Source organism: Dysidea avara, chromosome 2, assembly GCF_963678975.1.
Source record: "Dysidea avara chromosome 2, odDysAvar1.4, whole genome shotgun sequence".
Lineage (NCBI taxonomy): Eukaryota > Metazoa > Porifera > Demospongiae > Dictyoceratida > Dysideidae > Dysidea > Dysidea avara.
In genome coordinates this window covers 27202353-27229469 of record NC_089273.1, presented here as the reverse complement: position 1 = coordinate 27229469, position 27117 = coordinate 27202353, and the positions used below count along the sequence as shown (strand labels likewise).

Sequence of the window (27117 nt, the reverse complement as noted above, 5' to 3'; positions counted from 1 at the left end):
AGTAATTTACACAAGTAGGCGTGGCTCACGAAAGAAGCAAGGCAACATTATGACGTGTTACCATAGGTGGTGGAAGGGGGGGGCTAGGGGGCTTAGCCCCCCTCAGAATGATATCGTGCCAAAATTATCCTTCATGGAGTGAGGCTGAAAACCGTGATAAAGATCGAGATACTCAATTAGAGCAGTCACTCTAATAAAGCGGTCACAGTATTAGAGCAGTGAGTAACGAGCTATGTAAGGACTTTTATGTGGTTTATCAACTATAAAGGCGTAGCTGGTGAGGTGGGCAGCTATTGTCAGCTGGCTGCGACTTTTTTTTTTTTTTTGTCTTACCTTACCAAACCAGAAGGAATGTAGTGCCTGATCAGTCCCCCCTCATATGAACTACTTGCTCTGCCACTGCGTGTTACTACAAATCTGTATTGTTACACTAATTAGTTTAGCATGTGATCTTATTCGGGTGAGACCCAGATGATCTGTAAAGCGGGACCTGGATGACCCGGCTCAATTTTAATGCTGTTATTTATTGACTTACACGTGGCTAGTTTGCCGCGCATTGCTCTCACTGATTGATATCAACTACCAACTTCAAAAATCACCGAGCCATATGTGTTTAAATAGTTCGGTGCAATGCTAAACTAATCACGTTATTCGAATAGTTTGAAGCAATATACACCCATAGATGGAAGCCCTACTGTAGTCTATTAACACTATCAGCGATAGAACCTTGAATGATGGCCATGGTAAAGAAGGATAGAAGGTAAGATAATAGAACAAGCATTGTATGTTTATCAATATACCAAAGTTTTTATTTTCATTGAATTAGAAACGTTTCTGTGAAAGAGTTATGGCTGTAGCTATAGCCAGTTTTCCACTACGCTTGACTGAAGGCGTCAGGCAGGCAGACATTAGAAAATTTCGTTGAATATATATATATTTGAAATTCTGTAGCAACTTGAGAGAAAAGTTTCGGGTCGATCTAAAGACACTTTTGGGCTTGATTTTACCCAACCAATACTGTCATGTTGTTGTGGGGAAAAATCAAGGCAGGTTTTTGGGTTATATTATATCACGAGCCACGCCCACACCTTCACTGTCCGTATTATACAGTACTATCATACTGTATGATTCACTTTGTAGGATGTTGTGGAACCAGTTACTGACATTCCTACTTCCACATCCACTGCTACTGATGATCTTATAATATCAGAGAAGTTAACAGAAAGCAAAGATATTTCTGAAACTGTACAAAAGCCACCCAGTCCTCCTAATACAGTTAGTACAGATGCTGATGGAGACACAAAAGTCAGTAGTAAAGATACCACTGAACCTAGTCCTACTAGTCCTGATGTGTTTCCAACTGATGGCAGCAGTGATGTGCCTGTTGCTGCTAAACCACAAGCTAAAGAAAATCAACCTCCACCTGCTGTTAAGAGATATAACTCTTTCTCTACAGCAATGTCTGGTCAGAATCGTTACTCAATGTCAGAAAGTGTTACTGGTAAGGGAGATGTACAGATACCTGATCGCTATGAAGGTCAGCTTCATCGCAAGCATGAAATGGAGAGTGCAACTAAAAAGGCTTCTAATCGGTAAGGGATGCTTCAATACAAGTTGATCTTTTTGTCGTCTTTTTCTATCTTAGTAGTGTTGTAGTGTGTTAATGTGCTTTGTGTGTTTATGCCTATATACGTTATGTACTATGCATAGCCTGAAAATTTGTTAGTTGAAGCATAGATAAGTAGCACAAGCAATTTGATTTTGGATTTGTGTTACAAAGGACGGTATGATTCAAGGATGGAAATTAGTTTACTAAGCAGCATAAACACTAATCCAACAGATTATTGCAAATGTTTAGATCTTGGTGAGAGATTTTGGTAAGGGATTTCAAGCCATAGATTTTTTAAACTAAGGGTGTTGCATTAACTGTGACTGTTACATGCTGTTGATCTTTCACTCATAGTACCTCCATTTCTCCACTTCTGATTCCACTTTAGAGACTTGTGTTATGCTAGACGTGTTGCCAACAGCCTTTTTACCCTTGAGTTGCATTGCTAAGGGCTTTAAGTTTAAAGTACATTTTGGGCTGTTTTTCTCAATTTCAATCTCATTGTAATTTGCTTGTTCCCTCAATTACTTATTTGAGTTCATTATAGTAATGTTTTACCATCGTTGGTTAAGAAATTTGGTCATTACATCATTTTTTCACTATGATACTCAGCAAGCATAACAAGTGTTAATGACTAAACACATGAACTTCTATTAATAACTGAATGAAACAACCTCTGTAAGACTCATGTATTTATATACGTATAGCTACTCTATTTTAACTCTACTCTATAGCGACTCTACTCTATATGTTACTCTACTCTATATGTTACTCTACTCTATATGTTACTCTACTCTATATGTTACTTTACTCTATAGCGACTCTACTCTATATGTTACTCTACTCTATATGTTACTCTACTCTATATGTTACTCTACTCTATATGTTACTCTACTCTATATGTTACTTTACTCTATATGTTACTCTACTCCATATGTTACTCTACTCTATATGTTACTCTACTCTATATGTTACTCTACTCTATATGTTACTCTACTCCATATGTTACTCTACTCTATATGTTACTCTACTCTATATGTTACTCTACTCTATATGTTACTCTACTCTATATGTTACTCTACTCTATATGTTACTCTACTCTATATGTTACTCTACAGTTTACTCTATATTTGTACATTTCATATCACCAAAGGGTTGTAAATGCATGTACTATACATAAATACGTACAGTATGAACACAAAAAAAATATGCATAGTTGTAACCATTTACATATGTATACAATTATTTTGTTGGACAGATCTTGGCACCTTTATCACACTGTGGTGTATCAAGCACAACTGTCCTTCTACAAGGATCACAAACATGCTCTTATGGTATGTAAATGGTTTCATGCAATGTATTTTATTCTGCCGTAATTATTCATAGTGGAAATCTTGGATGTATACTTACATTACTTTTATGTACATATTTATGTAACTACGTGTTAGGCCGTGCAAATTTAATGATATGTTTCTGGTCCTACCAATTCCCCAAAATTAACCAGGTGACCAGGATTTTTATTTTTTTTTTTGCAACTTTTTGATGTGGTACACTACATTTGATAGGGAAGTACATAGAATTATAGGGGAAAAACAAAATTAATATATAAAGTTAGAGCATCTTCATAAGAAAAGGTTGTTTATAAGACATGAATACCTTTCAACAGATATAAGCATCGTATGGTGATTGCGCAATCAATTCAGCAAAAAATGGCCAGGAAGGGAATCAGAAACGTATAATTAACTTTTCGTGGCCTTATGATTATCTAGCTACATACTGTACATTGAGTTGTTAAATAGTAGTGTATAATATATATGCAGTATTATTTTACTGTTGACGTCAGACGTATCTGTACGTATATGCCAGTGAGAAACATGCTTGTAAAAAATGGAAATTTTGTTGTGTGCCTAATAACATTTTTCATGGTAGGGTAAACCAGCCACTAATATTTTGTACCTCAAAATGGCAACTTGTGAGAAAGCAGAAGATTACCAGAAGAAGAAATATGTGTTTAGAGTGAGGTTGGAGAATGGTGCTGAGTATCTGTTTCAAGCTGATAGTGAGGTTAGGAAATGTGATTGGTGTTCATAAATTATAGTATTTTTCCCGTATAAACTAAACCTGCATGTGGCATTACTGCATGTACAGTATCATTCTAACTCAACATTGTACTCACACACGACTCATCATTCACGTCTTGCATGCTCGCACTCGAGAACTTGGCCACCTGAACAATAGATGTACTGTCGTCCGATCCAGAGTGATGACCTACTATATAGCCACTGTTATCATATTATATGATACATACTCACACATATATTTAAAAGATGTATAATGATTGTTGAATTGTAGCGGGTTAACCTTCATGTATTGATGAATCACTCTCTGGACTATTTTAAGGGACACATGATGTGCCATGCTGTAAGGTGTCAATAGTGGGTATTAGTGACTGATTGATGGATTGTTAAGAGTGATTTTCAGTGGCAATGTTTTATCCTAGTATCTCTTTTATTCACTAAGCCTTAGGTCATACAGTAGTTGATTTTGATGTTGGATTGGTACTGAAATTAGTGGGTGTGGTCACAAGATACGGTTTATGCATTTCATAAGACAACATTAATGCAACAGTTTAAACACCAGGATAGACACTATAGAGGATGTACTATGTTTATTCAATGTACAGGAAGTGGTCATCAAATAGTCGGCAATACAGTAGAACAAGGGAAATGTGTTCTGTTACCATCAAGGTTGCCACTGTAATAAACTCTGTAATAGCCAGCTGAGACTTTGTTATCTATCTAGGTAAAAATAAATAGGCATGCATGGATTAGAAACTATTCAATAGCTAGCATAAGAGAGAACTATATCATGGACTTGCACATCTCTTGAAATGGAACTCTAGCAAGCGAACTCTACTTGTGATGTGATTCTGTGAGACGTGAGTGCAGCTTTACTCGAAAATTGTTCTTATAGGTCATGGCTCAGGAAAACAGTGTCAGCAAGTGTGATTTGTGCTTGAACGGTAATATAGTTAAATCCGCAATCTGCCAAACAAAATAATTACTGAAGTTTGCTTTTGTAAAACTAGATGTATAGAGAAATGTTAAAGTTTTTGCAAGACATTGGTGTCCTTAGGTAGATTTAATAGCAATTGGATTGAGTAATCCTCCATGTTAAATAGGACTGTGAACAAGCTTCGAATGCTTCGTGGGTAGTAAACTTCGAATTATAAAAGTATCCTTTGAAGCTTCGTAATGCACTCATATTCTACTAAAGAATTACAAATAAACGTCGTTATCTTTATTGCAGCTGCTTATTCCTCTTGTGTGATCAATGTTCGTCTCTTTTCAATCGACTTTCATGTGCCACACCCACTTTTAGACCATCGAAGTTCAGCTTACTACCATAGTTGCAGCCTTAAAACACCTTATAAAGTTATAGATAATGCATGGAAAATGTACTTTAGCCATTAGTTGGTGTTTACCTATGCATGATTGCAGTATAGCGGACACGCCCATTTGCAATCGATTGATCGCGTCATTCAGTACTGCTGGTATGCACTTTCCAAATGCTTACAAACTTATTAAATAGGTTTAGAAAGATAAAACCTAAGAAGGATGTGCATAAATACAAGATAACCTGTAACTTGAAAGCTAACACCGAAGCTTCGAATGTTTGAACATTTTATTAGCGAATATTCGAAGGTACATTTCAATATTCTTCCCAGCCCTAATGTTAAAACATGGAGGTTGAGCAGTGTATCACATCAGGGTGCACCAGAAGTAATATAATACGTGACTCGCTAAGCAAAAACCTGCGATTTCCACCAAAACCGATTTGGCTATAAGACGTATTAAAATACACTGAGTAAAAATATGTATGCCAAATTCACACGTTTTAATTACTTCAGTGTGCAAATCTCTAACTAATAAAACCAAGAGTAAATAACTGGAAGAGAGAGTATCCAACTGCCATATACTGCATCAAAAATGAGCACATCAAGTAGAGAAGCCATCCTGTAGTGCTTTCAAAGGCAGTGTTGAATGAAGTAATAAACACCTTCTAGCTCAGACTGTTTGACTTCAAATCATGCCTGGACACTTCAAACAGTCTGAGCTAGCAGGTGTTTATTACTTCATTCAACACTGCCTTTGAAAGCACTACAGGTTGGCTTCTCTACTTGAGGTGCTCATTTTTGGTGCAGTATATGGCAGTTGGATACTCTCTCTTCCATTATTTACTCTTGATAAAACCTATTATACACCAGCAGATTTGCCTGTTTGTGGAGAGTAAGAAAATAGTTGTGAGTTATCAGCACCTGTCTACTATGCCATAGAAATATAACAACATTGTTGAAATGGTTTTGTTCTCTGTGCAAATGGAGAAATATAGGAATTTACCAGTTCATGACGAACAGTCCCATCTTTGTAGCGTGTTTCAATTGTGAGTATTGATCAATTAATTAAGTGTATTCACAGTGTTATTGGTGAATTATTGCTGTGCCAAAAGTCTAGCACCAAAACTATTCATCATAAAAGAATAAATTTCGGCACTACTCCTCTGTTACTGCCGGTCACATACGTAAGTTTACTCAGTTTGTTTTCATCCTCACCCCAATTTTGTCGAGCCATTAGACAGGGTATCCTGAATTTGTTTAGCCATTACATGGATGAGGAAACTTATGATGCATTAGGGTTTGGCAATACTGAAAAAGTGCATCACGAAATATCATGGAAATATTGACCATGATAAGCGATATTGTCATGATAATCGGACATTAGAAACACTATTGTAGATCTTGTCTAATGAGGAAGTCCTAATATATAATTTTAATACCATGTTTTACCCGCTGGCTACAGTGTACATTCAGTTGATTTTGTATTTACTATACAAACTACTGTACGTAATTGCCTGCCCATATCAACTTATATACTATATAGGGTGAGATGAATGACTGGATCAAGCACATTCAGATGAACATTGCATTAGAAAGTGGTCAAGAATCTGATGATACTGCTACAGGTCAAGCTATGGAGTATCCGGTGTATCATAACAAAGGAAAATCTAGCAAGAAGTAGAACATCTAAACGTTTTACTGTGTAGTAACTAAAGATATACCAGTTTTTTTTACATAGTCTAGTTAACATAATGTTTGAACACATTAACTCTGTGTTGTTATTATCAGGGTATTCTGCTGGTTGTAAATTGGCATGAGGTATAGAAAGTGCAGTTCTAGGGAATGTGTTTCATCAGTTTCCATAAATCAGTTAACATATCTAATAGTCAATGAGATTGATGTACTCGCTAACAGAATAGTCAGAGTTGGTGTATACATCAAACAGTGTAAGTCATCTGACTGTATCAAGAGAGCTAGGCTTTGTACATAATGATAACCTTTCTTTCAGTACACTCGTAATTTTCCTGTTAATGTGCATGGTGACATAGTGTTTATTTATTATAGTCGTATACATTACGTATTTCTAGATTCCTCCAATTCTGATTATTGTTGTTGTGATGATTTAACTGGTACCAGATTGTCTGCTGGAACTATTACAATTAAATTTGTATAACAAGTGATGATCCTCCTTGCTTCAGCTCGTTGTATTATTATAATTTTACTGAAAATCTTTCCATTATTATCACTCCCTAATTACTTGGTAGCCATGACTTAGTCATCCCATTCATTTGTATTATAGTTGGAATGTGAAAACAACAGTGGAAGCCATGCAGAATCAGTTTATTACTATTATTGTACAATGTAATGTAACCAACCTTGTGTCATGTCTCTTATTAACTTTATTTATTAATGCTAGGACACCTGGTCCTACAACCTGTTTACAGCCTGTTTATTAAGGCTTAGCCTGTTTACTTAGAGGATTTAAAATTGCTTGTCCAGCAGCATCAACTGTGTTGAGCACTTCTGGTAAGATTCAACTGTGAAACAATGCTATGGGGTGACTTTTATTCTAGTTAGGCTACAATATAGACTGTAGCTAGTTACTATGCCTATCGATAATCCCTCCTTTCAAATGTCTGGGTCGACCGATTCCACTGCGTCAAAATGCTTAGTACTTATTTTCGTTGAGCAGAAGTGCTGTCTTATATTGAGTATTTGTGTGAGTGCTCAGTATGATTAATTGTATACACCCAATTCAACTATTAAACAGAAAAGAAGCTGAACAAAGTGTGGTTACTTGACAAGAAACATATGCAAGATCATACTGGGTAAGTATAATAATAATAGCCGTAAGTTGCTGTTTCTGACCTTTACTCTCTTGTAATGTTTTGCTTCAGGCTAATAAACAGCTAAATCCCTGGGTTATGAGGGTTATCAGCTCTGCTTGCTCAAGTCAAGGATGAACAAAACCTACTAGTTGTGATTGATACTGACCATCTTTCTACATGGCCATGTAAGTACCAATGTTATAACCAGTATGAAAAATACATACAAACATTTATTACATGCAATGAAATGCTAATTAGATTTTTTATGCACTCAATTTGTTCCTAATTATGTGATAATTTTTTGTGATAACTATAGCACATAGAAGCAAACAGTCAGTTACTGTATGTGTAGGTAAAGGATTGCTATTTCTGTCTCTACTTAAAAACCAGAAGAAATTGTGTGACATTATTATACCCATTTTTGTCAGGTTTAACTCAACATCTCCACATAAATAATAATATTTATCTTCATGCATCACCCCATAGAGTTCAATGGTAGATGCACTTTATGTATGTTGTCCAAATAATTAACCGTCAGGGTGCCGAGGTTTGTCTTGTGCAGTTGTGTGTATTTGTTGTTACCACTTTAACTGTTGCATGCTTCATTCATAGGTTAAAAAAAGTATGTACCATCCTGATTTGTTTAAAAATGAAACTTATGGATTGTTCTGCAAGCACTTTATTCAAAAGTTACTGTATGGTGATGTATATTTGGCTATTCATCTTGGCCTTCCTCGCTTCTTGATGAACTCTCGATGTACAAGAATGAGAGCAATAATTCTTTTCAACCATATTAGTGTATTTCATCTAGTGATGCTCCACTAATTTGGATGAGAGGTCAACTAACGCAACAAAACCAGGCATAAGATTTCTAAATTTTTAACATGTTAAGTGAGATTTCAAGATTTCCATAAGATCTTAATCATTCTTAGCTAGTCCAAATTTAACCAGTGATCTATAACATTTCAGGCCAGGCTTCTTGCAGGTTCCTTGGATTTAGACTAGAAGCTTCATGCCTCTTTAACACGTGGTCAGTGCACCATAAAATACTAATACCTAATGGGACTAGTCTCACGTGGCCAGACTGCCTTTTCTCCCACAGCGCTTATCAATTGGAAATTATAAGTGCGAGCAAGTACTTATAATGATAAGCACCATTGGAGAAAAAGTGGCCTGGACATGCAAGACTATAACGGGACTACAGTCCATGTGATGTCCAAGGTGTTGTCACACAAAGTACCATGCTATTTGCTGCTGCTTGCAAATTGGAGCCAAAAGTACTGCAAGTTGCTTTTTTTATACTTGGTTTGTGTGCTAATCCATGTTGCTGACATTGCTGTAGTATGGGACCTGTTGATTGACAAATCAACTGAACTAGATCAAGAGTTAGCTACTGGTAAAGAAGATGACTCATTTGTGAAAGGCACTTATCAAGTCAGTGAACACATTGATAATATTGAGGCTGATCTGGTTGAGGAAAAAGTGCCAACTGACTTGGTCCAAGCTGATAAATTTTTGGATGAACACAAGGTAATGTATTATGATAATTTTGTTGCTGTTCTAACAAAAGATATTGTGGTCTTACTGCTGTTAAGTAGTGTGACGTTATTAAGAATTTTACAAGCTAGTAGGAGTCATTACTGTAAAAGTGCTGCAACAAATATGTAGCTTATGCTATGTATGAGTTGTCAGGGTGGTAGAGTATAGTAACCAATAGGCTGGTACAGGGTATTTCACAGCAGGTAATAACATTTTATATTTTTGTGTGGATTAGGATTCCTTGAAATATCTCTATATTATTTTTATGATCACATTTGTTTGGTTGTCCACTTCTTAATTGTTTGTTTCTGTGTACTAGATTTGTTATTTTACCTGGAGTAGTGTTAATAGTATTTGTATGAGTGAGTTGATTAGTTCATGGAATTTTATGTGATGTTGTATAAACTCTGTTCTTTTGAGGTTGTTGCAAGTGAATGAATGGAATTCTTTAAAGTAACAAATTTAGATATTTGATACTTAAGACTACAACAAGTTTGGTACTGAAATTTGATTAGCTGAAAACATGATCTCTAAGTCCCATAGTGTCACGTTCATGTCCAATAGAGACCACGCCCTGAGATGATACGAAACACGGCAATTACATGCCTGTAACATTGGCAATGCATGGGGATTTAAGCCTCTCCTTGTAAAATCAAGAAAATCATGCAAGCTGGACAGATGTTAGCAGCTGTAGCCAACTAACTGCACTTGAATCTATCTAGTCTTCTAGTGTCTTAAAATTACATGGGTTGACACAGCGTAGGTGCTCAGCTGGGTCCCAAGATTGAAGATGATGAGATCTGTTTCTTATTCTCTTTGTCACATGTGATGACTGTTCTATTAGAAGATTTTAATCTTTTTGAAATATTTTCCTGGTTTGACATTAAGATCAGTCTCACTGCAGACCTGCAGAGACTGAAATAATTTCAATGTCCAGACATTCACTAGCTATTTACTCAGCACTAACTTATTTATCATTATAGACCTTCCATGGTAGCTATTGTCTTCCAATAATCATAATCATCATGTTCAAAATCAGACTGTGTGACAAGTTAGATAATGCCAAATTCAATTACCGAAGCTCAACTAAACTGCTTTACCATGCCTTGGTACTAGTCGGCACAAGACTGCATGTGTGCTATAAAATTAAAACCCACAATGATAAAATTCATTCCATTGAGTGTAAACTTGTGGCAAGACTGTACTGCATTGTTTCTACTTGTTATCAGGAATAATTTCACCATCCAAAACAGGTTTGGGTTGACTTTGTGACTTGTTGCAGCCAAAGTTATACTTATTGCGGCATAAATAAATTTACCCCATTATACTGCAATTATGCTTCATTTTGCCAGCATTATGCTTTATGCTTTTCATCCCCAATTATGTCGGCATAATCGAAGCAAGCCTATCTTGCAGTCATGTGTGTAACTATACAACAGAAACTGATGACAGTGCTAAACAAACTATTTTGAAGGGCTACCATTACCCGGTGGACCTAGTACAGAGAATTACAAGAGCCATGAAGAACCGTAGCTCTTACATGAGAATATACAAGTTTTTGGCAGCTGTGTATGTGTTAAGGAGCCAGCTACCATACTGTGTAGCATTACTCAGTGATGTTCCGAATATGTGCTTTAGGTGTAATTGTGTGTTATATACATACTTACATATGTATTACATATGTATAACAGTGTTACTGGGTTATTATTTTTCAGTTATAACAGTGTTACTGGGTTATTGTTTTTTTACAGCTTGGCTGTTTTGGATTAGATTTCATTTCTTTTTGTATTTGTATACCCCAAAGCCAGCCTATGGCCAGCTTTGGGACTTTTTTAACCTATGTTTTTTTCTTTACTACAGTAAGAAGAAAAGATGAAGTAGATGTACTTTAAATATTTTATCAGTAAATGTACAAATTATATGTGCTGTATAATACATATTTGACAGGATTTGCGAAAAGGGGTCTTCCACACACATACAATTTGCCAACTTTGACAATTGATAACTTCAGATTGGAAAGAGCTATTGCCTTGAAATTTGGGCTGTGGTGAGCACCACTATATATAGCTGAATACATGGTGGAATTTTCAGGTTAATATGTTACTTGAACACTGAGTTATGGTCTCCAACGTTTATGGAATTGGATGTTTGTGGAAGACCCCTTTTCGCAAATCCGGTCACATATATTGATTACAGAAATCTCCATGGTGGTTTCTTTGTAACTGAACACTCTACAAGGTGACTTCTTCTAATTGCTCTCTCTACAGGGTGAATTGTTTGTAGCTGAACAATCTACAAGGTAACTTCTTCTAGCTGATCTCTCTACAGGGTGATGTGTTTGTAGCTGAATTCTGTATAGGTGATTTGTTTGCAGCTGAGCTCTTTACAGAATGGTTTCTTTGTAGCTGAACTCTCTAAAAGGTAACTTCTTCTAACTGATCTTTCTACAGGGCAATTTGTTTCTGGCAGAATTTTCTACAGGGTGATTTCTTTGCAGCTGAACTCTCTACATGGTGGTTTCTTTGTAGCTGAACTCTCTACAAGGTAACTTCTTCTAACTGATCTTTCTACAGGGTGATTTGTTTGTAGCTGAACTATCTACAAGGTAATTTCTTCTAGCTGATCTCTGTACAGGGTGATTTGTTTGTAGCTGAATTCTGTACAAGTGATTTGTTTGCAGCTGAGCTCTTTACAGAATGGTTTCTTTGTAGCTGAACTCTCTACAGGGTGATTTGTTTGTAGCTGAAATCCCTACAAGGTAACTTCTTCTAGCTGATCTTTCTACAGGGCGATTTGTTTGTAGCTGAGTTCTCTACAGGGTGTTTGTTTGCAGCTGAATTGTCTACATGGTGGTTTCTTTATAGCTGAACTCTCTACAAGGTGACTTCTTCTAGCTGATCTCTCTACAGGGTGATTTGTTTGTAGCTGAACTCTCTACAGGTGATTTGTTTGTAGCTGAACTCTCTACAAGGCGATACTTCTAGGTGATCTCTCTACAGGATTCCTTGTTTCTAACTGAACTCTCAACAGGGTGATCTGTTCATAGCTGAACCTTCTACTGGGTGATTTGTTTGCAGCTGAATTCTCTAAATGGTGGTTTCTTTGTAGCTGAACTCTCTACAATGTGACTTGTTTCTAGCTGATCTCTCTACAGGGTGACTTGTTTCTAGCTGAACTCTCTACAGGTGATTTGTTTGTAGCTGAACTCTCTACATGGTGGTTTCGTTGTAGCTGAACTCTCTACAAGGTAACTTCTTCTAGCTGATCTTTTTACACTGCATATTTGTTTGTAGTTGAGTTCTCTACAGGGTGATTTGTTTGCAGTTGAACTCTCTACATGGGAGTTTCATTGTAGCTGAACTCTCTACAATGTGACTTCTTCTAGCTGAACTCTCTACAGGGTGACTTGTTTCTAGCTGAACTCTCTACAGGTGATTTGTTTGCAGCTGAACTCTCTACATGGTGGTTTCTTTGTAGCTGAACTCTCTCCAAGGTAACTTCTTCTAGCCGATCTTTCTACAAGGTGATTGAGTTTTTTGCAGCTGAACTCTTTACATGGTGGTTGCTTTGTAGCTGAACTCTCTAAAATGTGACTTCTTCTAGCTGAACTCTCTACAGGATGATTTGTTTGTAGCTGAACTCTCTACGTGGTAGTTTCTTTGTAGCTGAACTCTCTACAATGTGACTTCTTCTAGCTGAACTCTCTACAGGGTGACTTGTTTTTAGCTGATCTCTCTACAGGGTGACTTGTTTCTAGCTGAACTCTCTACAGGTGATTTGTTTGCAGCTGAACTCTCTACATGGTGGTTTCTTTGTAGCTGAACTCTCTACAAGGTAACTTCTTCTAGCTGATCTTTCTACAGGGTGATTTGTTTGTAGCTGAATTCTCTACAGGGTGATTTATTTGCACCTTAACTCTCTACAAGGTGACTTCTTCTAGCTGAACTCTCAACAGAGTGATTGATTTTTGTTGCAGCTGAACTCTCTACATGGTGGTTTCTTTGTAACTGAACTCTCTACAGGGTGATTTGTTTGTAGCTGAACTCTCCACAGGGTGATCTGTTCATAGCTGAACTCCCTATAAGGTAACTTCTTCTAGCTAATCTTTCTACAGGGCGATTTGTTTGTAGCTGAGTTCTCTGCAGGGTGATTTGTTTGCAGCTGAACTCTACATGGTAGTTTCTTTGTAGCTCTACAATGTGACTTCTTCTAGCTGAACTCTCTACAAGGTGACTTGTTTCTAGCTGATCTCTCTACAGCGTGACTTGTTTCTAGCTGAACTCTCTACAGGTGATTTGTTTGCAGCTGAACTCTCTACATGGTTTATTTCTTTGTAACTGAACTCCCTGCAAGGTGACTTCTTCTAGCTGATCTCTCTACAGGGAGATTTGTTTGTAGCTTAACTCTCTACATGATGGTTTCTTTGTAGCTGAACTCTCTACAAGGTAATTTCTTTTAGCTGATCTCTCTACAGGCCGATTTGTTTGTAGCTGAACTCTCTACATGATAGTTTCTTTGTAGCTGAACTCTCTACAAGGTGATTTCTTCTATAGCTGATCTTTCTACAGGGTGATTTGTTTGTACCTGAACTATCTACATGATGGTTTCTTTGTAGCTGAACTCTCTACAAGGTAACTTCTTCTAGCTGATCTCTCTACAGGACAATTTGTTTGTACCTGAACTCTCACATGATTGTTTCTTTGAAGCTGAACTCTCTACAAGGTGATTTCTTCTAGCTGATCTTTCTACAGGGTGATTTGTTTGTAGCAGAACTCTCTACAAGGAAACTTCTTCTAGCTGATCTCTCTACAGGGAGATTTGTTTGTAGCTGAACTCTCTATACATGATTTGTTTGTGGCTGAATTCTCTACATGATGGTTTCTTTGTAGCTGAACTCTCTACAAGGTAACTTCTTCTAGCTGATCTCTTTACAGGGTGAATTGTTTGTAGCTGAACGATCTACAAGGTAACTTCTTCTAACTGATCTCTCTACAGGGTGATTTGTCTGTAGCTGAACTCTCTACAAGGAAACCTCTTTTAACTGAGCTCTGTACAGCGTGAATTGTTTGTAGCTGAACTATCTACAAGGTAACTTCTTCTAGCTGATCTCTCTACAGAATGATTTGTTTGTAGCTGAACTATCTACAAGGTAACTTCTTCTAGCTGATCTCTCTACAGGGTGATTTGTTTGTAGCTGAATTCTGTATAGGTGATTTGTTTGCAGCTGAGCTCTTTACAGAATGGTTTCTTTGTAGCTGAACTCTCTACAAGGTAACTTCTTCTAGCTGATGTATCTACAGGGTCACTAGTTTGTAGCTGAATTCTCTACATGGTGGTTTCTTTGTAACTGAACTATCTACAAGGTGACATCTTCTAGCTGATCTTTCAACAGGGTGATTTGTTTGTAACTGAACTCTCTACAACAAAACTTTTTCTAACTGATGTCTGAACAGGGTGAATTGTTTGTAGCTGAACTCTCTACAGGGTGATTTATTTGTAGCTGATCTCTATACAGGTTACTTATTTCTAACTGATCTCTTGAATTCTGTTCAAGGTGACTGCTCTATTAGGAGGACTACTCTATTAGAGTATCTTGATCTCGCACTTGCTACACCAAGTTGGATTTCGTGTTATAACTCCGTGGCTTTAAGTCTGATTCTTCTACACCATTGAAGAGCCTTTCTAAGATGATAACTCCATCTGTACAGCGATTTTCAAAGCATTACCCCAAGTGGTTTATCTGGTAGGCGTGGCAAGCATAATAATAATAATAAAATAAAATAATAAAAAATTAGCTAATCTCAATTGCGTAATTGTTACACACTGTTGATTTTTTTCGCTGTATCTTCCTGGTTTTTAGCTCGATTTTTTTCAAACCACAAAAGGTTTGAGGTTCAATAGTTAACCTATTCACCCACCGATTTTCAGCTTCTTCCCATACGCGGTTTACCCTGTAGGCGTGACAACATATTGGTGTTATTTTTCGTGCATAATTGCTCATAACTCTTTGCCTGTTTATGGTATTCCAGCCAAAGTTGGTACTGAGATGCGCCTTTATACCCCCCTTTTGTGTGCCAAATTTCAAGGCAATCGGATAACGCGTTCGCGTTTTATAGCAGTTTTTGTAAGTGTGCGAAAAGAGGAAGAAAAATAAGAAGAAGAAAAAAAAAACGAAGAAACTAAGCCAATTTTTGAAGTCGCATATCTCAGGAATGCCTGAAGCGATTTCGCTCAAATTTGGAATGTGGAGTACTGAATTTGGAGGGAATCTACACAGCAAAATTTGTCTTGTTTCATCAAGGCAGCACAGAGCTACGGAGGTGCGAAAATTGCGTTTTGTTTCTTCCTGTCAATATACTCACGGCGTTGCGCGCCGGCTTCTTGGGCCGCACGACACACTACCATGTGTCTTGATATGTATATAATTTGTATAATTACTAATAAAATCAAAAATAATTGAAGTATTCAAAATCTTCTATAAGTTCTTTTTTTCTTCCTGTGGTAAATAAAAAAACATATGGGTTAAAAAAGCCCCAAAGCCAGCCATAGGCTGGCTTTGCAGTATACAAATACAAAAAGAAGTGATATCTAATCAAAAACAGCCAAGCTGTAAAAAAAGGTGCGGCCCCCAAAAAGGCCATGGTGAAAAAAGATGTGAAATCCAAGGTTGCGGCCAAGAAATGGCTGTGATAGTAGGTTAATGGTAAAAATTTTAATAACGACAATTCATTTGAATTTTGTGCCACTTGGTCTTGGCATTAAATTCACCTGAATTGTCGTTATTAAAATTTTTACCATTAACCTACCATCACAGCCATTTCTTGGCCGCCACCTTGGATTTCACATCTTTTTTCACCATGGCTTTTTTGGGGGCCGCACCTTTTTTTAAAGCTTGGCTGTTTTTGATTAGATAATAATTTACAGCTGTGTGTTTACTTCTGTTGCCCATAAAACTGTACTCATGTCTAGCAATTGCATTTATTTAAAGCTGTTTCTAGTGCATTGGAGTATGTAACTTTTACTTGTTCTTTTCTCTAGTCTTTGTTTATCTTTAATTCTATCAACTTTGGTAATGCTTTGAATGCAAGAGGAGTGTCATTGCCGTACATAGATATTTGATAAGACAATATTGGTACAATATGAATGCTACTGCTAAAGAAATGTATACTTTCTAAAGACCAGTTAGTGAACGTACTTGTTGGTGCCTATGAGGTTACTGATGTACTATTCAAATAGAACAGTCATTCGCCTTTGTGACTTAATTTAATAGAAAAATCACTAATGCTCAAATATACATTTCTGATTATAAACCATGCAGGTTGTATTCCAAATATGTGACCGGATCTGTGAATACCCAACACAATCGTGTATTTTTCGAATTCCTGTTTATTAAATATTTATAATCTACTTAGCCAAGTGTACCTCTGGCAAAATTTCAGCCTTGTATGCCAATAATTTTAGGAGTTACAGCCCTACAAAGTAGCAACAACAGAAAAATTGATTTGTACAGCAAGTATAGGGAAAATAAATTACAGGCGCCTACAAAAATGGTTGTAACTTACCATCGAATCGAGGTACGGAGCTACAATTCTCACCATCGTGTTTGCCATGAACAGGGGAATCGATTACTGGGAAGGTTTTTCCTTTATCCACCCTTCTTCACTGCATACAAAGACGGAATTTGTAAAGAAAATTGATCGCGTACGATTGCTTTGACGTGACATAAACAAATGCTCACAACTTCCGTATCTTTGGGTCTACTGCAACGAAACAAAGATTTTCCGACTCCTCTTGAGCAGGTGAAGAAGGTGATATCCAGGGTTTTATTGTTAGTCCCTTCCTGAGACATTCAAAAAATTTACAAAATTTTTTCAATAATATGCAACTATTTCACCCATTGTATTCAATGCTTTATACTGTAAATTTAGGCTTGCACAATTGTGTCGGGTTTTGCAGATTCAGTCACATAATTATGTTCATGGTATTTGCTACTCTGTGTATTTGTACTTTCACTTTTCAGTATGTAATGTAGTTTAGTGTTCCACCGATAATCGGATCGGTATCGTATCGGAGCCGATATTAGCCTTTTGGTATCGATCGGTATCGGTTATTTAGGTATTCTGATACCGATTAATAGCCACTCGCACCAATTGTCATAATCATAACTATCATCATAAATGCTATGCTAACAAAACGTGAGGTATAACAAGTTGGAAATAGTGTTAAGCATTTTATTCTAGCATAAAAGGTGTAGGAATTGCTTTCTTAAACATTGAGCAACTGCTACTTACGATGTTTGCATGAAAAAGATCGAAATACTCTAATAGAACAGTAACTGCACAATAAGATATTCTAACAGAGCAGTCACACATAGCTAACTTGAGAGTTGTGTAAATTGTATGGCAATTATCGGTATCTGTATCAGTGAAAATTTACTGCTAGGTATCAGTATCAGATCAGTAGGTATTTTTCTGTATCGGTGGAACCCTAGTGTAATGATATTGTGGCTACCAGCCGATACCAAATTTTTTTATTGATTTTTATGATGCACTTATGCTACACGTATATTTACTTTTTAAACCTACCGTTGGTTAAATACAATAATAAAGCTAATAGCTTACATCTTGCAGTAAGACAACTGCACTGTATATTCATCAGCATTCACTGTACTGTATTCATTTGTGTTTTTGTTTCACACATTTTGTTAGGCACTGATAGCAGAAAAGGCAGCTCTACTTAATCGTGATGATGACGAGTCAGATTTGTCTAATGTTCTGTTTCGTCAAAGAAGGCTGATGTCAGTTGAGAGGGAGATTGTTGCATTAACTGACAAAGTGAGATAATTGTATAACAGTCTTGAACAGAATATCTTTTATGTGATTCTTATAGCCCGTGTTAGCATATGAGTCACATATGTACATAGCAATGTGCATCAATGCTGAAGCAATTATTCGGTTATTTAACTATTCGGTCAGTATGATACTATTCGATTTTTTACCACACCTTTTGAATAATCGTTAGCACTTTGTACACTGTATTCAGATGGAGAAGCTGGCCTTCAAACTAAAGATTGTGAATGAAATGATGTATCTACAGTATGTTGTAAAAATTCTGTTTTAGAAAAGATTTAAATAGCTTTATCTTACTCTTTCAGTATAGAAATATAAACCTAAAGAATAATCAAAAGAAGATCATTTTGTTCAAAACTGTTCAAATAGTAAAAATTGCTATTCATTTCAGCAATACTGTGCATGTTTACCCACTAGAATGTATGTAAATTACTCTAATATAGCATACACTTGTGAAATACTCTAATACAGCAGTCATGTTGGATAAAGAGTGGAATCTGTCTATTCTCTTTAAATTATATATGAATTATGATTTATACTCAACAGGTAAATGATTTTGAATCAGAAGTAAAGGTGCTGACAGAGCAACATCCTGAGGTATGTACATACATACTATGATAAAGTATTGTTACTAGCTAAATATCTATAAATTATTTGTTGTGTTGTCAAGTGGCATTACTGTAGATATATAGCATACCACATTTTGTGCTATAAGCGTAAGAATTCTCAAGTGCTTTGTTTTCACACGAGTTCAATCACTGTGTATTGTCTGTGAATAGTCTGAACTTGCTTTGTTTGATGTGTGTGTGTGTGTGTGTGTGTGTGTGTGTGTGTGTGTGTGTGTGTGTGTGTGTGTGTGTGTGTGTGTGTGTGTGTGTGTGTTGAAATGATAGAAATTAGTGATGAAATTGTAATGCCAGCAAAGACAAACCTTTCACATTAGAATGTGTGTTCAGTTGTTTGTATGCTTGACGGCAATGTATACAGTTTAAAATAATTATTTTTGTGTTAGTTGTTACTTTAATTACAACAGGAAGCAACTGTGATTGCTGAGAAGCATCAAGAACTACTTTCAGCTTGGGAAGATCTGAAAGAGAATGTACGTAGGTTTAGTCTGTCATACAAAATTATACATTCACTATGCATTACATCATCATGCTAAGTGTTGTGTTTACCTACAAGCATACATGTATATACACTAAGGTGAATACTTGTGTATACAGTTTGTTTGGTATATTTGATGTCTTAAGTTGGCTTTCATGTACATGTATCGTTTCTCTGTCACTTTAGTTGGCCCAGGTCAAACAACAAGTTGGTCAATCTGGTAATCTGAAACAATTACTGGAACAGTTGAATGACTTCATCTCTTGGTATGTGCATTGTTTTTTTAGTGTTTTCTATCCAAAAGTGATGTGTCACATTTGTAATAATATATTCATGTATAGCTGTTGGTCATGCAGGCTCTATATGTCCTTGCTCCAGTAATCTTTACAAAAGTATAGTTGGCTGATGTCTTATTTGACTACAGGCTAGATGAGATGTTCAAGAAGGCATCATCACAAGACCTCACTGAGGGCATATCTGAAGCAGAAAAGGCGATAAAAGAACACAATGAACTAAAGGTGTGTGCTATTCGTGATATTATGTACATTATGGAACATGTAAATGTATCAATATACATTATTAAACCACGAAACCATCAAGCTATATAAAAGATGACTGTCTTGTAGAACTGAATGCACACCTAAATGTCTACCAACAGCTTTTCTTTATATTAAAATGGACACTGTACATTTCAGGTTGAAATATTAGCTCAACAGTCATCATAATGAAGCACTGAAAGTTCATGGAACTAGCCTCATATCAGGTAGTTGTGGAGACCCTCAAGCTAAACAACTTCTGGATAAGGTGGAACAAGACTGGACAGCTGTGTTAGATGCCTGGCAGCAACGTATGGACTTGTTGGAGCAGTGCAAGAATTACCTGGTCAGTAAAAGCTATATGTACTTATGACAATATTTTACTGCATATTTTACCTTGTGTTCTATAGGGTTATTTGCAAGAGGTAAAAGTACTTGATGGTACTATGTCAAATCTCAGTAAGGAAACTGCAGTAGGAGAAGCTGTTAGTTATCATTTGTCATGGAATGTAGTTCACTGACAATCAACTAGTCTAAACATACATGTGTAGTTGCTGCTGCACTGAGTCTAGCTAGACCTGTAAAACTAAAGCACACAATGTAAAGCTCTGTGTTGTTCAATATAATGAGTCAAGGTGTCAAAACCTGTTTTCCCATTCATGATATTGCCCAGACAATATGTGAGCCAAATTCCGATCGACGCCTTGGAACATTCACGCTAAAGTGGTACAGTGAAACCTGCCTTAGCGACCACCTGTGTAGAAGGTCACCTCTCTAAAAATACCAACTTTCATATTCCCAAGTGAGAATTTTATAAACTAATCCACCTGCCTAAAGTGGTCTGGCTTGAAGTTGACCAGCTTAGACAGGTTCCACTGTATATGTTTTATTACCAATTCTATTTTTTGTACCAACACTTTATGCCGTATGTTTGTTGTGTTGTCATGTTGTTTTAATTCTTGACTTCAACTTAAAATCTCATTTGTGAATATATATATATATTTTTTTTAGAGTTGGCCTCTGACATTTAACATTAATTAGTCTTTCACTGCTTCAAGGGCTTCTCATTAGAAAAGCATTCTGGAGTAAGTTATGCTACAAACATTTCATTACAGGAGCTAAAGGATTACCCCATTGTTAGTAAGAAACATCAGACACTTCAGTCATCACTGGCAGTGCTGGGAGGGAAGATTGATGGTATCACTGACACTGCTCAACAACTGATAGACAATCAACACTATGCTGCTACTGACATTCAGAATAGTGTGGATGAATTGAAGAATAAGTGAGTAGTAGTGGTGTTTGTTGCGGTGAGAAGTAATATTGACTAAATAAGTTACAGTGTGTGCGTGTGTGTGCGTGTGTGTACAAACACTCAAACATGGATTGCAGTGATTTTGTATGTAACATGTGATGCTAATTCATAGCATAATTTTTCGAGCATAAAATTTTCGTGAATCACCTCTGCTCATAATTTCAAGGGAGAAATTTTTGGATTTTGTATGTTTGAACAATGTCACTGATTGAATTCTGGATTTTGAGGGGGGAATTTTTCACAGATTGCTGCCGATCACAATAATATTCATTCCTTTTTATATGGTATTGTGTTGATCACATTTTAAATGCCACTGTAGAGGTACTTCCATTATCTGAGTGCTTGTTTACCGGTCCAGTCACAAAAGTATCAAGATAAACAATTTGTTTCTGGATAAAGAAGCCTATTATTATCTTTCAACTACTTTAATAGAACATACACAAGATGACAAAATGCTCTAATAGAACAGTCACTTGTACAGTTTAAAATTTTGATCTGCATACTATATGAAAATACTAAATAGATAATTTGCTGTCTATTTAATAATCTTTATATCTAAACTTCGTGGTATTAAATAATGTCATGACCCACTGAATTCTTTAGATATGATAACTTACAAGAACAACTTGCTATGCTAGAGAAGCAACTCCATGAGTTGGAAGAATATCAGCAATATGCTGATCATACTAAAGAGGTGCGTACATATCCGTGATGCATGTTATATGCGTGTTTGTACTGAAATATGTAACACATTAAGTATCTATTGAATACTATGTACATAATTTGTATTTACATTATGCTTAATGCTGACTAAATAGTTGATTCATTGTGCTAAATGCTAAATATATTTTGTTCTGCATTCTCCCATATTACATAGTTTACAGACTGGATGAGAGAGAAGATAGATCTGGAGTGGCCAGAAGATCTTGATGACCAACAAAAACATTGTGCAGTGTTACAGTCTGAGATTGCAGTGGCATCTGATAGAACGATGAACTGTTGAAGGTTTGTGTCTTAGTTATCTAAACATGACCCTTCCTTCAAACATTTAATTGGACACATGAAAATTTTTTATTTGTGATACTCTAATAGAACATACACTTACTCTGTTAGATCACAAAGTAGTCTAATTGAGCAGTCATGTTTGTATTATTAACTGATCATGGTGTTTACATAATGGAAGTCCAAGATTTACCTTCTAAATACCTGTACATATGAGTTTATTACCAATATACTTTTATGTGTTTGGTGGTATGAATTGTATATGTGACCCAGTCTGGGAAAACCGGTCTTATCGCCCATGTCAGCAGATTCAATTTTTCAAAAGAACACAAAGCTACATGAATAAACTATTTAATTTCATACTCAAAATCAGCTAGACTTGAGTGGTCTGGTTTTGCTGGCTGCTTTTCCCAAGCCCAGTGGTGATCCGTACATGCGATGTGTGGCCTTAATGGAGATCTGGTAAACTTGGGAATGGCTGTATGTGGCTGTACAGCTCTGTGGTGTTGATTAAATACATCTGCTGTGAATTTCCTTTTATTTTAGCCACTTTTGATACCTGAATGGCCCATAACTTGACCTGATTCATCCCAAAACGTTCCTCTTCAGTAAAAAAAAAAACAGCGTTATTCCCACCTTCCAGGTTCCCCGCCTCCCACCCTTTTGGAGCCCTCCCGATACAGCAAATGTCAGTTAAAAATTATCTAAAATGGCAGGAAACTTAGCTGTTTACTACTTCTTCAGTGGATGATCTGGAATATAATAAATTGTTGTAAAACGTGTGTAAATTTGGTACGCGTAGCTACCACCATTGGCAAGCTACAACACTCTGAAATTTAAAACCAACATTTCTCGATAGTTTCAGATGGGCGATAAGAACACCGTGTTAAGAAGAGTACGTGCTTGCATATTAAACTCTTACATTGTATACAAAAACACAACATTCTGCTTCATTGACAATATATGCTAGAGTTTATTTAATGGTTGTATTATTTCAGTGACTACATACACCTATATTCAAATCAAGACACACTACCGTCGTGCGGCCCAAGAAGCCGGCACGTAACAACCGTGAGTATATTGACAGGAAGAAAGAAAATGCAATTTTCGCACCTCCGTAGCTCTGTGCTTCCTTGATGAAACAAGACGATTTTTGCTGTGGACATGCCCTCCAACTGCAGCACTCCACATTCCAAATTTGAGCGAAATCGCTTCGCGCGTTCCCGAGATATGCGACTTTAAAAATTGGCTCTGTTTCTTGATTTTTTTTTCTTATTATTTTTCTTTTTCTTGTCGCACACTTACAAAAACTGCTATAAAACTCAAACGCCATATCCGATTGCCTTGAAATTTGGCACACAGAAGGGGGATATATATAGGCGCATCTCGGTACCAACTTTGGCTTGAATACAATAACCAGGCAAAGAGTTATGAGCGATTATTCACAAAAAATAACACCAATATGTTGTCATGCCTACAGGGTAAACCGCGTATGGGAAGAAGCTGAAAATCGGTGGGTGAATAGGTTAACTATTGAACCTCAAACCTTTTGTGGTTTGAAAGAAATCGAGCTAAAAACCAGGAAGATACAACGAAAAAACCAACAGTGTGTAACAATTATGCAATCGAGATCAGCTAATAAAAAAAAAAACGAGTGCTTGCCACTCCAACCAGATAAACCGCTTGGGGTAATGCTTTGAAAATCGTTGTACAGATGGAGTAATCATCTTAGAAAGGCTCATCAATGGTGTAGAAGAATCAGACTTAAAGCCACGGAGGTATAACACGAAATCCAACTTGGTGCAGCAAGAGCGAGATCGAGATACTCTAATAGAGCAGTCATCCTAATAGAGCATTCACCCTGAAGAGAATTCAAGAGATCAGTTAGAAATAAGAAACCTGTATAGAGATCAGCTACACACAAGTTACCCTGTAGAGAGATCAGCTAGAAGAAGTTACCTTGTAGGGAGTTCATGCAACTATGGAAAGAGATAGTTCAGCTAGAAAAAATCACCTTGTAGACAGTTCAGCTACAAAGAAACCACCATGTAGAGAGTTCAGCTACAAACAAATCGCCCTGTGGAGAGATCAGCTAGAAGAAATTACCTTGTAGACAGTTCAGCTACACAGAAACCACCATGTAGAAAGTTCAGCTGCAAAGAAATCACCCTGTAGAAAATTCTGCCAGAAACAAATTGCCCCGTAGAAAGATCAGTTAGAAAAAGTTACCTTTTAGAGAGTTCAGCTACAAAGAAACCATTCTGTAAAGAGCTCAGCTGCAAACAAATCACCTGTACAGAATTCAGCTACAAACAAATCACCCTGCAGAGAGATCAGCTAGAAGAAGTTAACTTGTAGAGAGTTCAGCTACAAAGAAACCATCATTTAGAAAGTTCAGCTACAAACAAATCTCCCTGTAGAGAGATCAGCTAGAAGAAGTTACCTTGTAGAGAGTGAAGCTACAAACAAATCACCCTATTGAAAGATCAGCTAGAAGAAGTCACCTTGTAGAAAGTTCAGTTACAAAGAAACCACCATGTAGAAAGTTCAGCTACAAACTAGTCACCTTGTAGAGACATCAGCTAGAAAAGTTACCTTGTAGAGAGTTCAGCTACAAAGAAACCATTCTGTAAAGAGCTCAGCTGCAAACAAATCACCTGTACAGAATTCAGCTACAAACAAATCACCCTATAGAGAGATCAGCTAGAAGAAATTACCTTGTAGATAGTTCAGCTACAAACAAGTCACCCTGTAGAAAGATGAGTTAGAAGAAGTTACTTTGTAGAGAATTCAGCTACAAAGAAACCTTTTTGTAAAGAGCTAAGCTGCAAACAAATCACCTGTACAGAATTCAGCTACGAACAAATCACCCTGTAGAGAGATCAGCTAGAAGAAGTTACCTTGTAGATAGTTCAGCTACAAAAAAATCTCCCTGTAGAGAGATCAGCTAGAAGAAATTACCTTGTAGAGAGTTCAGCTACAAAGAAACCATCATGTAGAGAGTTCAGCTGCAAAGAAATCACCACTGCCCAAATTTCAAGGCAATAGCTCTTTCCAATCTGAAGTTATCAATTGTCAAAGTTGGCAAATTGGATGTGTGTGGAAGACCCTTTTTCGCAAATCCGGTCACATCTGTATTATATATATATAATTTGTACATTTACTGATAAAATATTTAAAGTACATCTACTTCATCTTTTCTTCTTCCTGTAGTAAAGAAAAAAAACATAGGTTAAAAAAGTCTCAAAGCTGGCCATAGGCCGGCTTTGGGGTATACAAATACAAAAAGAAATGAAATGTAATCCAAAACAGCCAAGCTGTAAAAAAAGTGTGCGGCCCTCAGAAAGGCTATGGTGAAAAAAGATGTGAAATCCAAGGTGGCGGCCAAGAAATGGCTGTGATGGTAGGTTAATGGTAAAAATTTTAATAACGACAATTCAGGCGAATTTTTTTGCCGCTTCACAAAATTTACCTGAATTGTCATTATTAAAATTTTTACCATTAACCTACCATCACAGCCATTTCTTGGCCGCCACCTTGGATTTCACATCTTTTTTCACCATAGCCTTTCTGAGGGCCGCACACTTTTTTTACAACTTGGCTGTTTTGGATTAGATTATCTTTTATAAAGGATGGAGAAAATCTGAAGCAACAATATCCACAGTTTGCTGATGAGGTGGACGAGCATGTTGCTGACATTGCTGCAGTATGGGACCTGTTGATTGACAGCTCAACTGAACCTGATCAAGAGTTAGCTACTGGTAAAGAAGATGACTCATTTGTAAAAGGGACATATCAAGTCAGTGAACACATTGATAATATTGAGGCTGATCTGGTGGAGGAAATAGTGCCAATTGACTTGGACCAGGCTGAGAACTTTTTGAATGAACACAAGGTAATATATTATGATAATTTTGTTGTTCTCACAAAATATATTGTGGTCTTACTGTTATTGAGCAGCGTGATGTTATTAAGAATTTTACAAGCTCGTAGAAGTCATTACTATAAAAGTATGCAGCATAGTATATGTACTTATTGTTTGCTGTGTATGAGTTGTCAGGATGGTAGAGTATAGTAAGCAATAGTCTGGCATTTCACAGCAGGTAATAACATTTTATATTTTTGGGCAGATTAGAATTCCCTGAAATCTCTCTATATAATTATCATCACATTTGTTTGTTTATTTGAGTATACTAGATTTGTCTGTTACCTGGAACTGTAAATAGTACTTGTATGAGTGTGTTGATTAGTTCATGGAATATATTATGTATTGCTGTATAAACTCTGTTCATTTGAGGTTTTTACAAGTGAATGAATGAAATTCTTTGAAATAACAGTTTTAAATATTTAATGGTTTAATGGTTTACACAATATACTGGGTGTGTCCCATACCTGGAATAGTGTGTGTTGGTTCGGTGATTAATTACCTCATGGGAAATTTTGCTGATAATAGCTTATAATATTGAAAATTTAGTATGGTTGAGTTCATGCTTAGGTTGAATAGCTACCATCATTCATATCTCTTGTTTCACAAGCCCAAAACAGTTGTTTTTTAAACTACAGTAGAGTGAACACAAAGTGATTCATGCTACATTGCGTCGTACGCACAACCGTTGCATATATCTTTGTCTGCTGTCCTTCGCATCCTGAGTCATATCGATCTTTAAACCATAGTATCTTTGGTTAAACTACACTCTGAATGGGCTGGGAGAAAGATTTAATAGAGAACTGGACCCTTACTAGCAGGCCTGCAGGCTAAATGGCAATTATTTTTAGTTTGCCATTAATTAGTTTGGATCACGTGCAACTCTCTACCCACACTTCTTGCTTCAACTCGCATAACCATACACAGCTGCATCCCTGGCTTTAGCTGGGCAAAAGTATCTTTCAAGAGTGCTTAGTGATGAAACTGTGACCTTAGACTAAATCATGCCATAA

The 27117-nt window shown here is 36.6% G+C and overlaps 3 protein-coding genes across 5 annotated transcripts in view; all 3 read left to right on the top strand.

Annotated features, from left to right (window-relative positions):
* The window catches only part of LOC136246993 (spectrin beta chain, non-erythrocytic 1-like), a 177405-nt gene that overhangs the window by 66611 nt on the left and 83677 nt on the right, over nucleotides 1-27117 (top strand). For 2 of the 3 annotated variants that reach the window (XM_066038589.1, XM_066038591.1), the window contains exon 53: nucleotides 1141-1592. In XM_066038589.1, the coding sequence (XP_065894661.1) occupies nucleotides 1141-1592 (452 nt within the window). Of the gene's footprint in view, nucleotides 1-1140; nucleotides 1593-2867; nucleotides 2944-3538; nucleotides 3674-6549; nucleotides 6819-27117 lie in introns of those variants that run through there. The other variant, XM_066038590.1, reaches the window with a different exon arrangement.
* LOC136246997 (spectrin beta chain, non-erythrocytic 1-like) lies at nucleotides 8999-20159 on the top strand. The gene is made up of 7 exons (XM_066038599.1): nucleotides 8999-9364; nucleotides 18082-18207; nucleotides 18769-18819; nucleotides 19256-19321; nucleotides 19513-19592; nucleotides 19751-19844; nucleotides 20022-20159. Exons 1-7 carry the CDS (start codon nucleotides 9014-9016, stop codon nucleotides 20049-20051), a joined length of 798 nt encoding a protein of 265 aa, XP_065894671.1. The 5' UTR covers nucleotides 8999-9013; the 3' UTR covers nucleotides 20052-20159.
* On the top strand, nucleotides 20035-25969 carry LOC136246998 (alpha-actinin-4-like). The gene is made up of 6 exons (XM_066038600.1): nucleotides 20035-20208; nucleotides 20273-20347; nucleotides 20978-21147; nucleotides 21781-21871; nucleotides 22055-22182; nucleotides 25844-25969. Exons 1-5 carry the CDS (start codon nucleotides 20176-20178, stop codon nucleotides 22178-22180), a joined length of 495 nt encoding a protein of 164 aa, XP_065894672.1. The 5' UTR covers nucleotides 20035-20175; the 3' UTR covers nucleotides 22181-22182; nucleotides 25844-25969.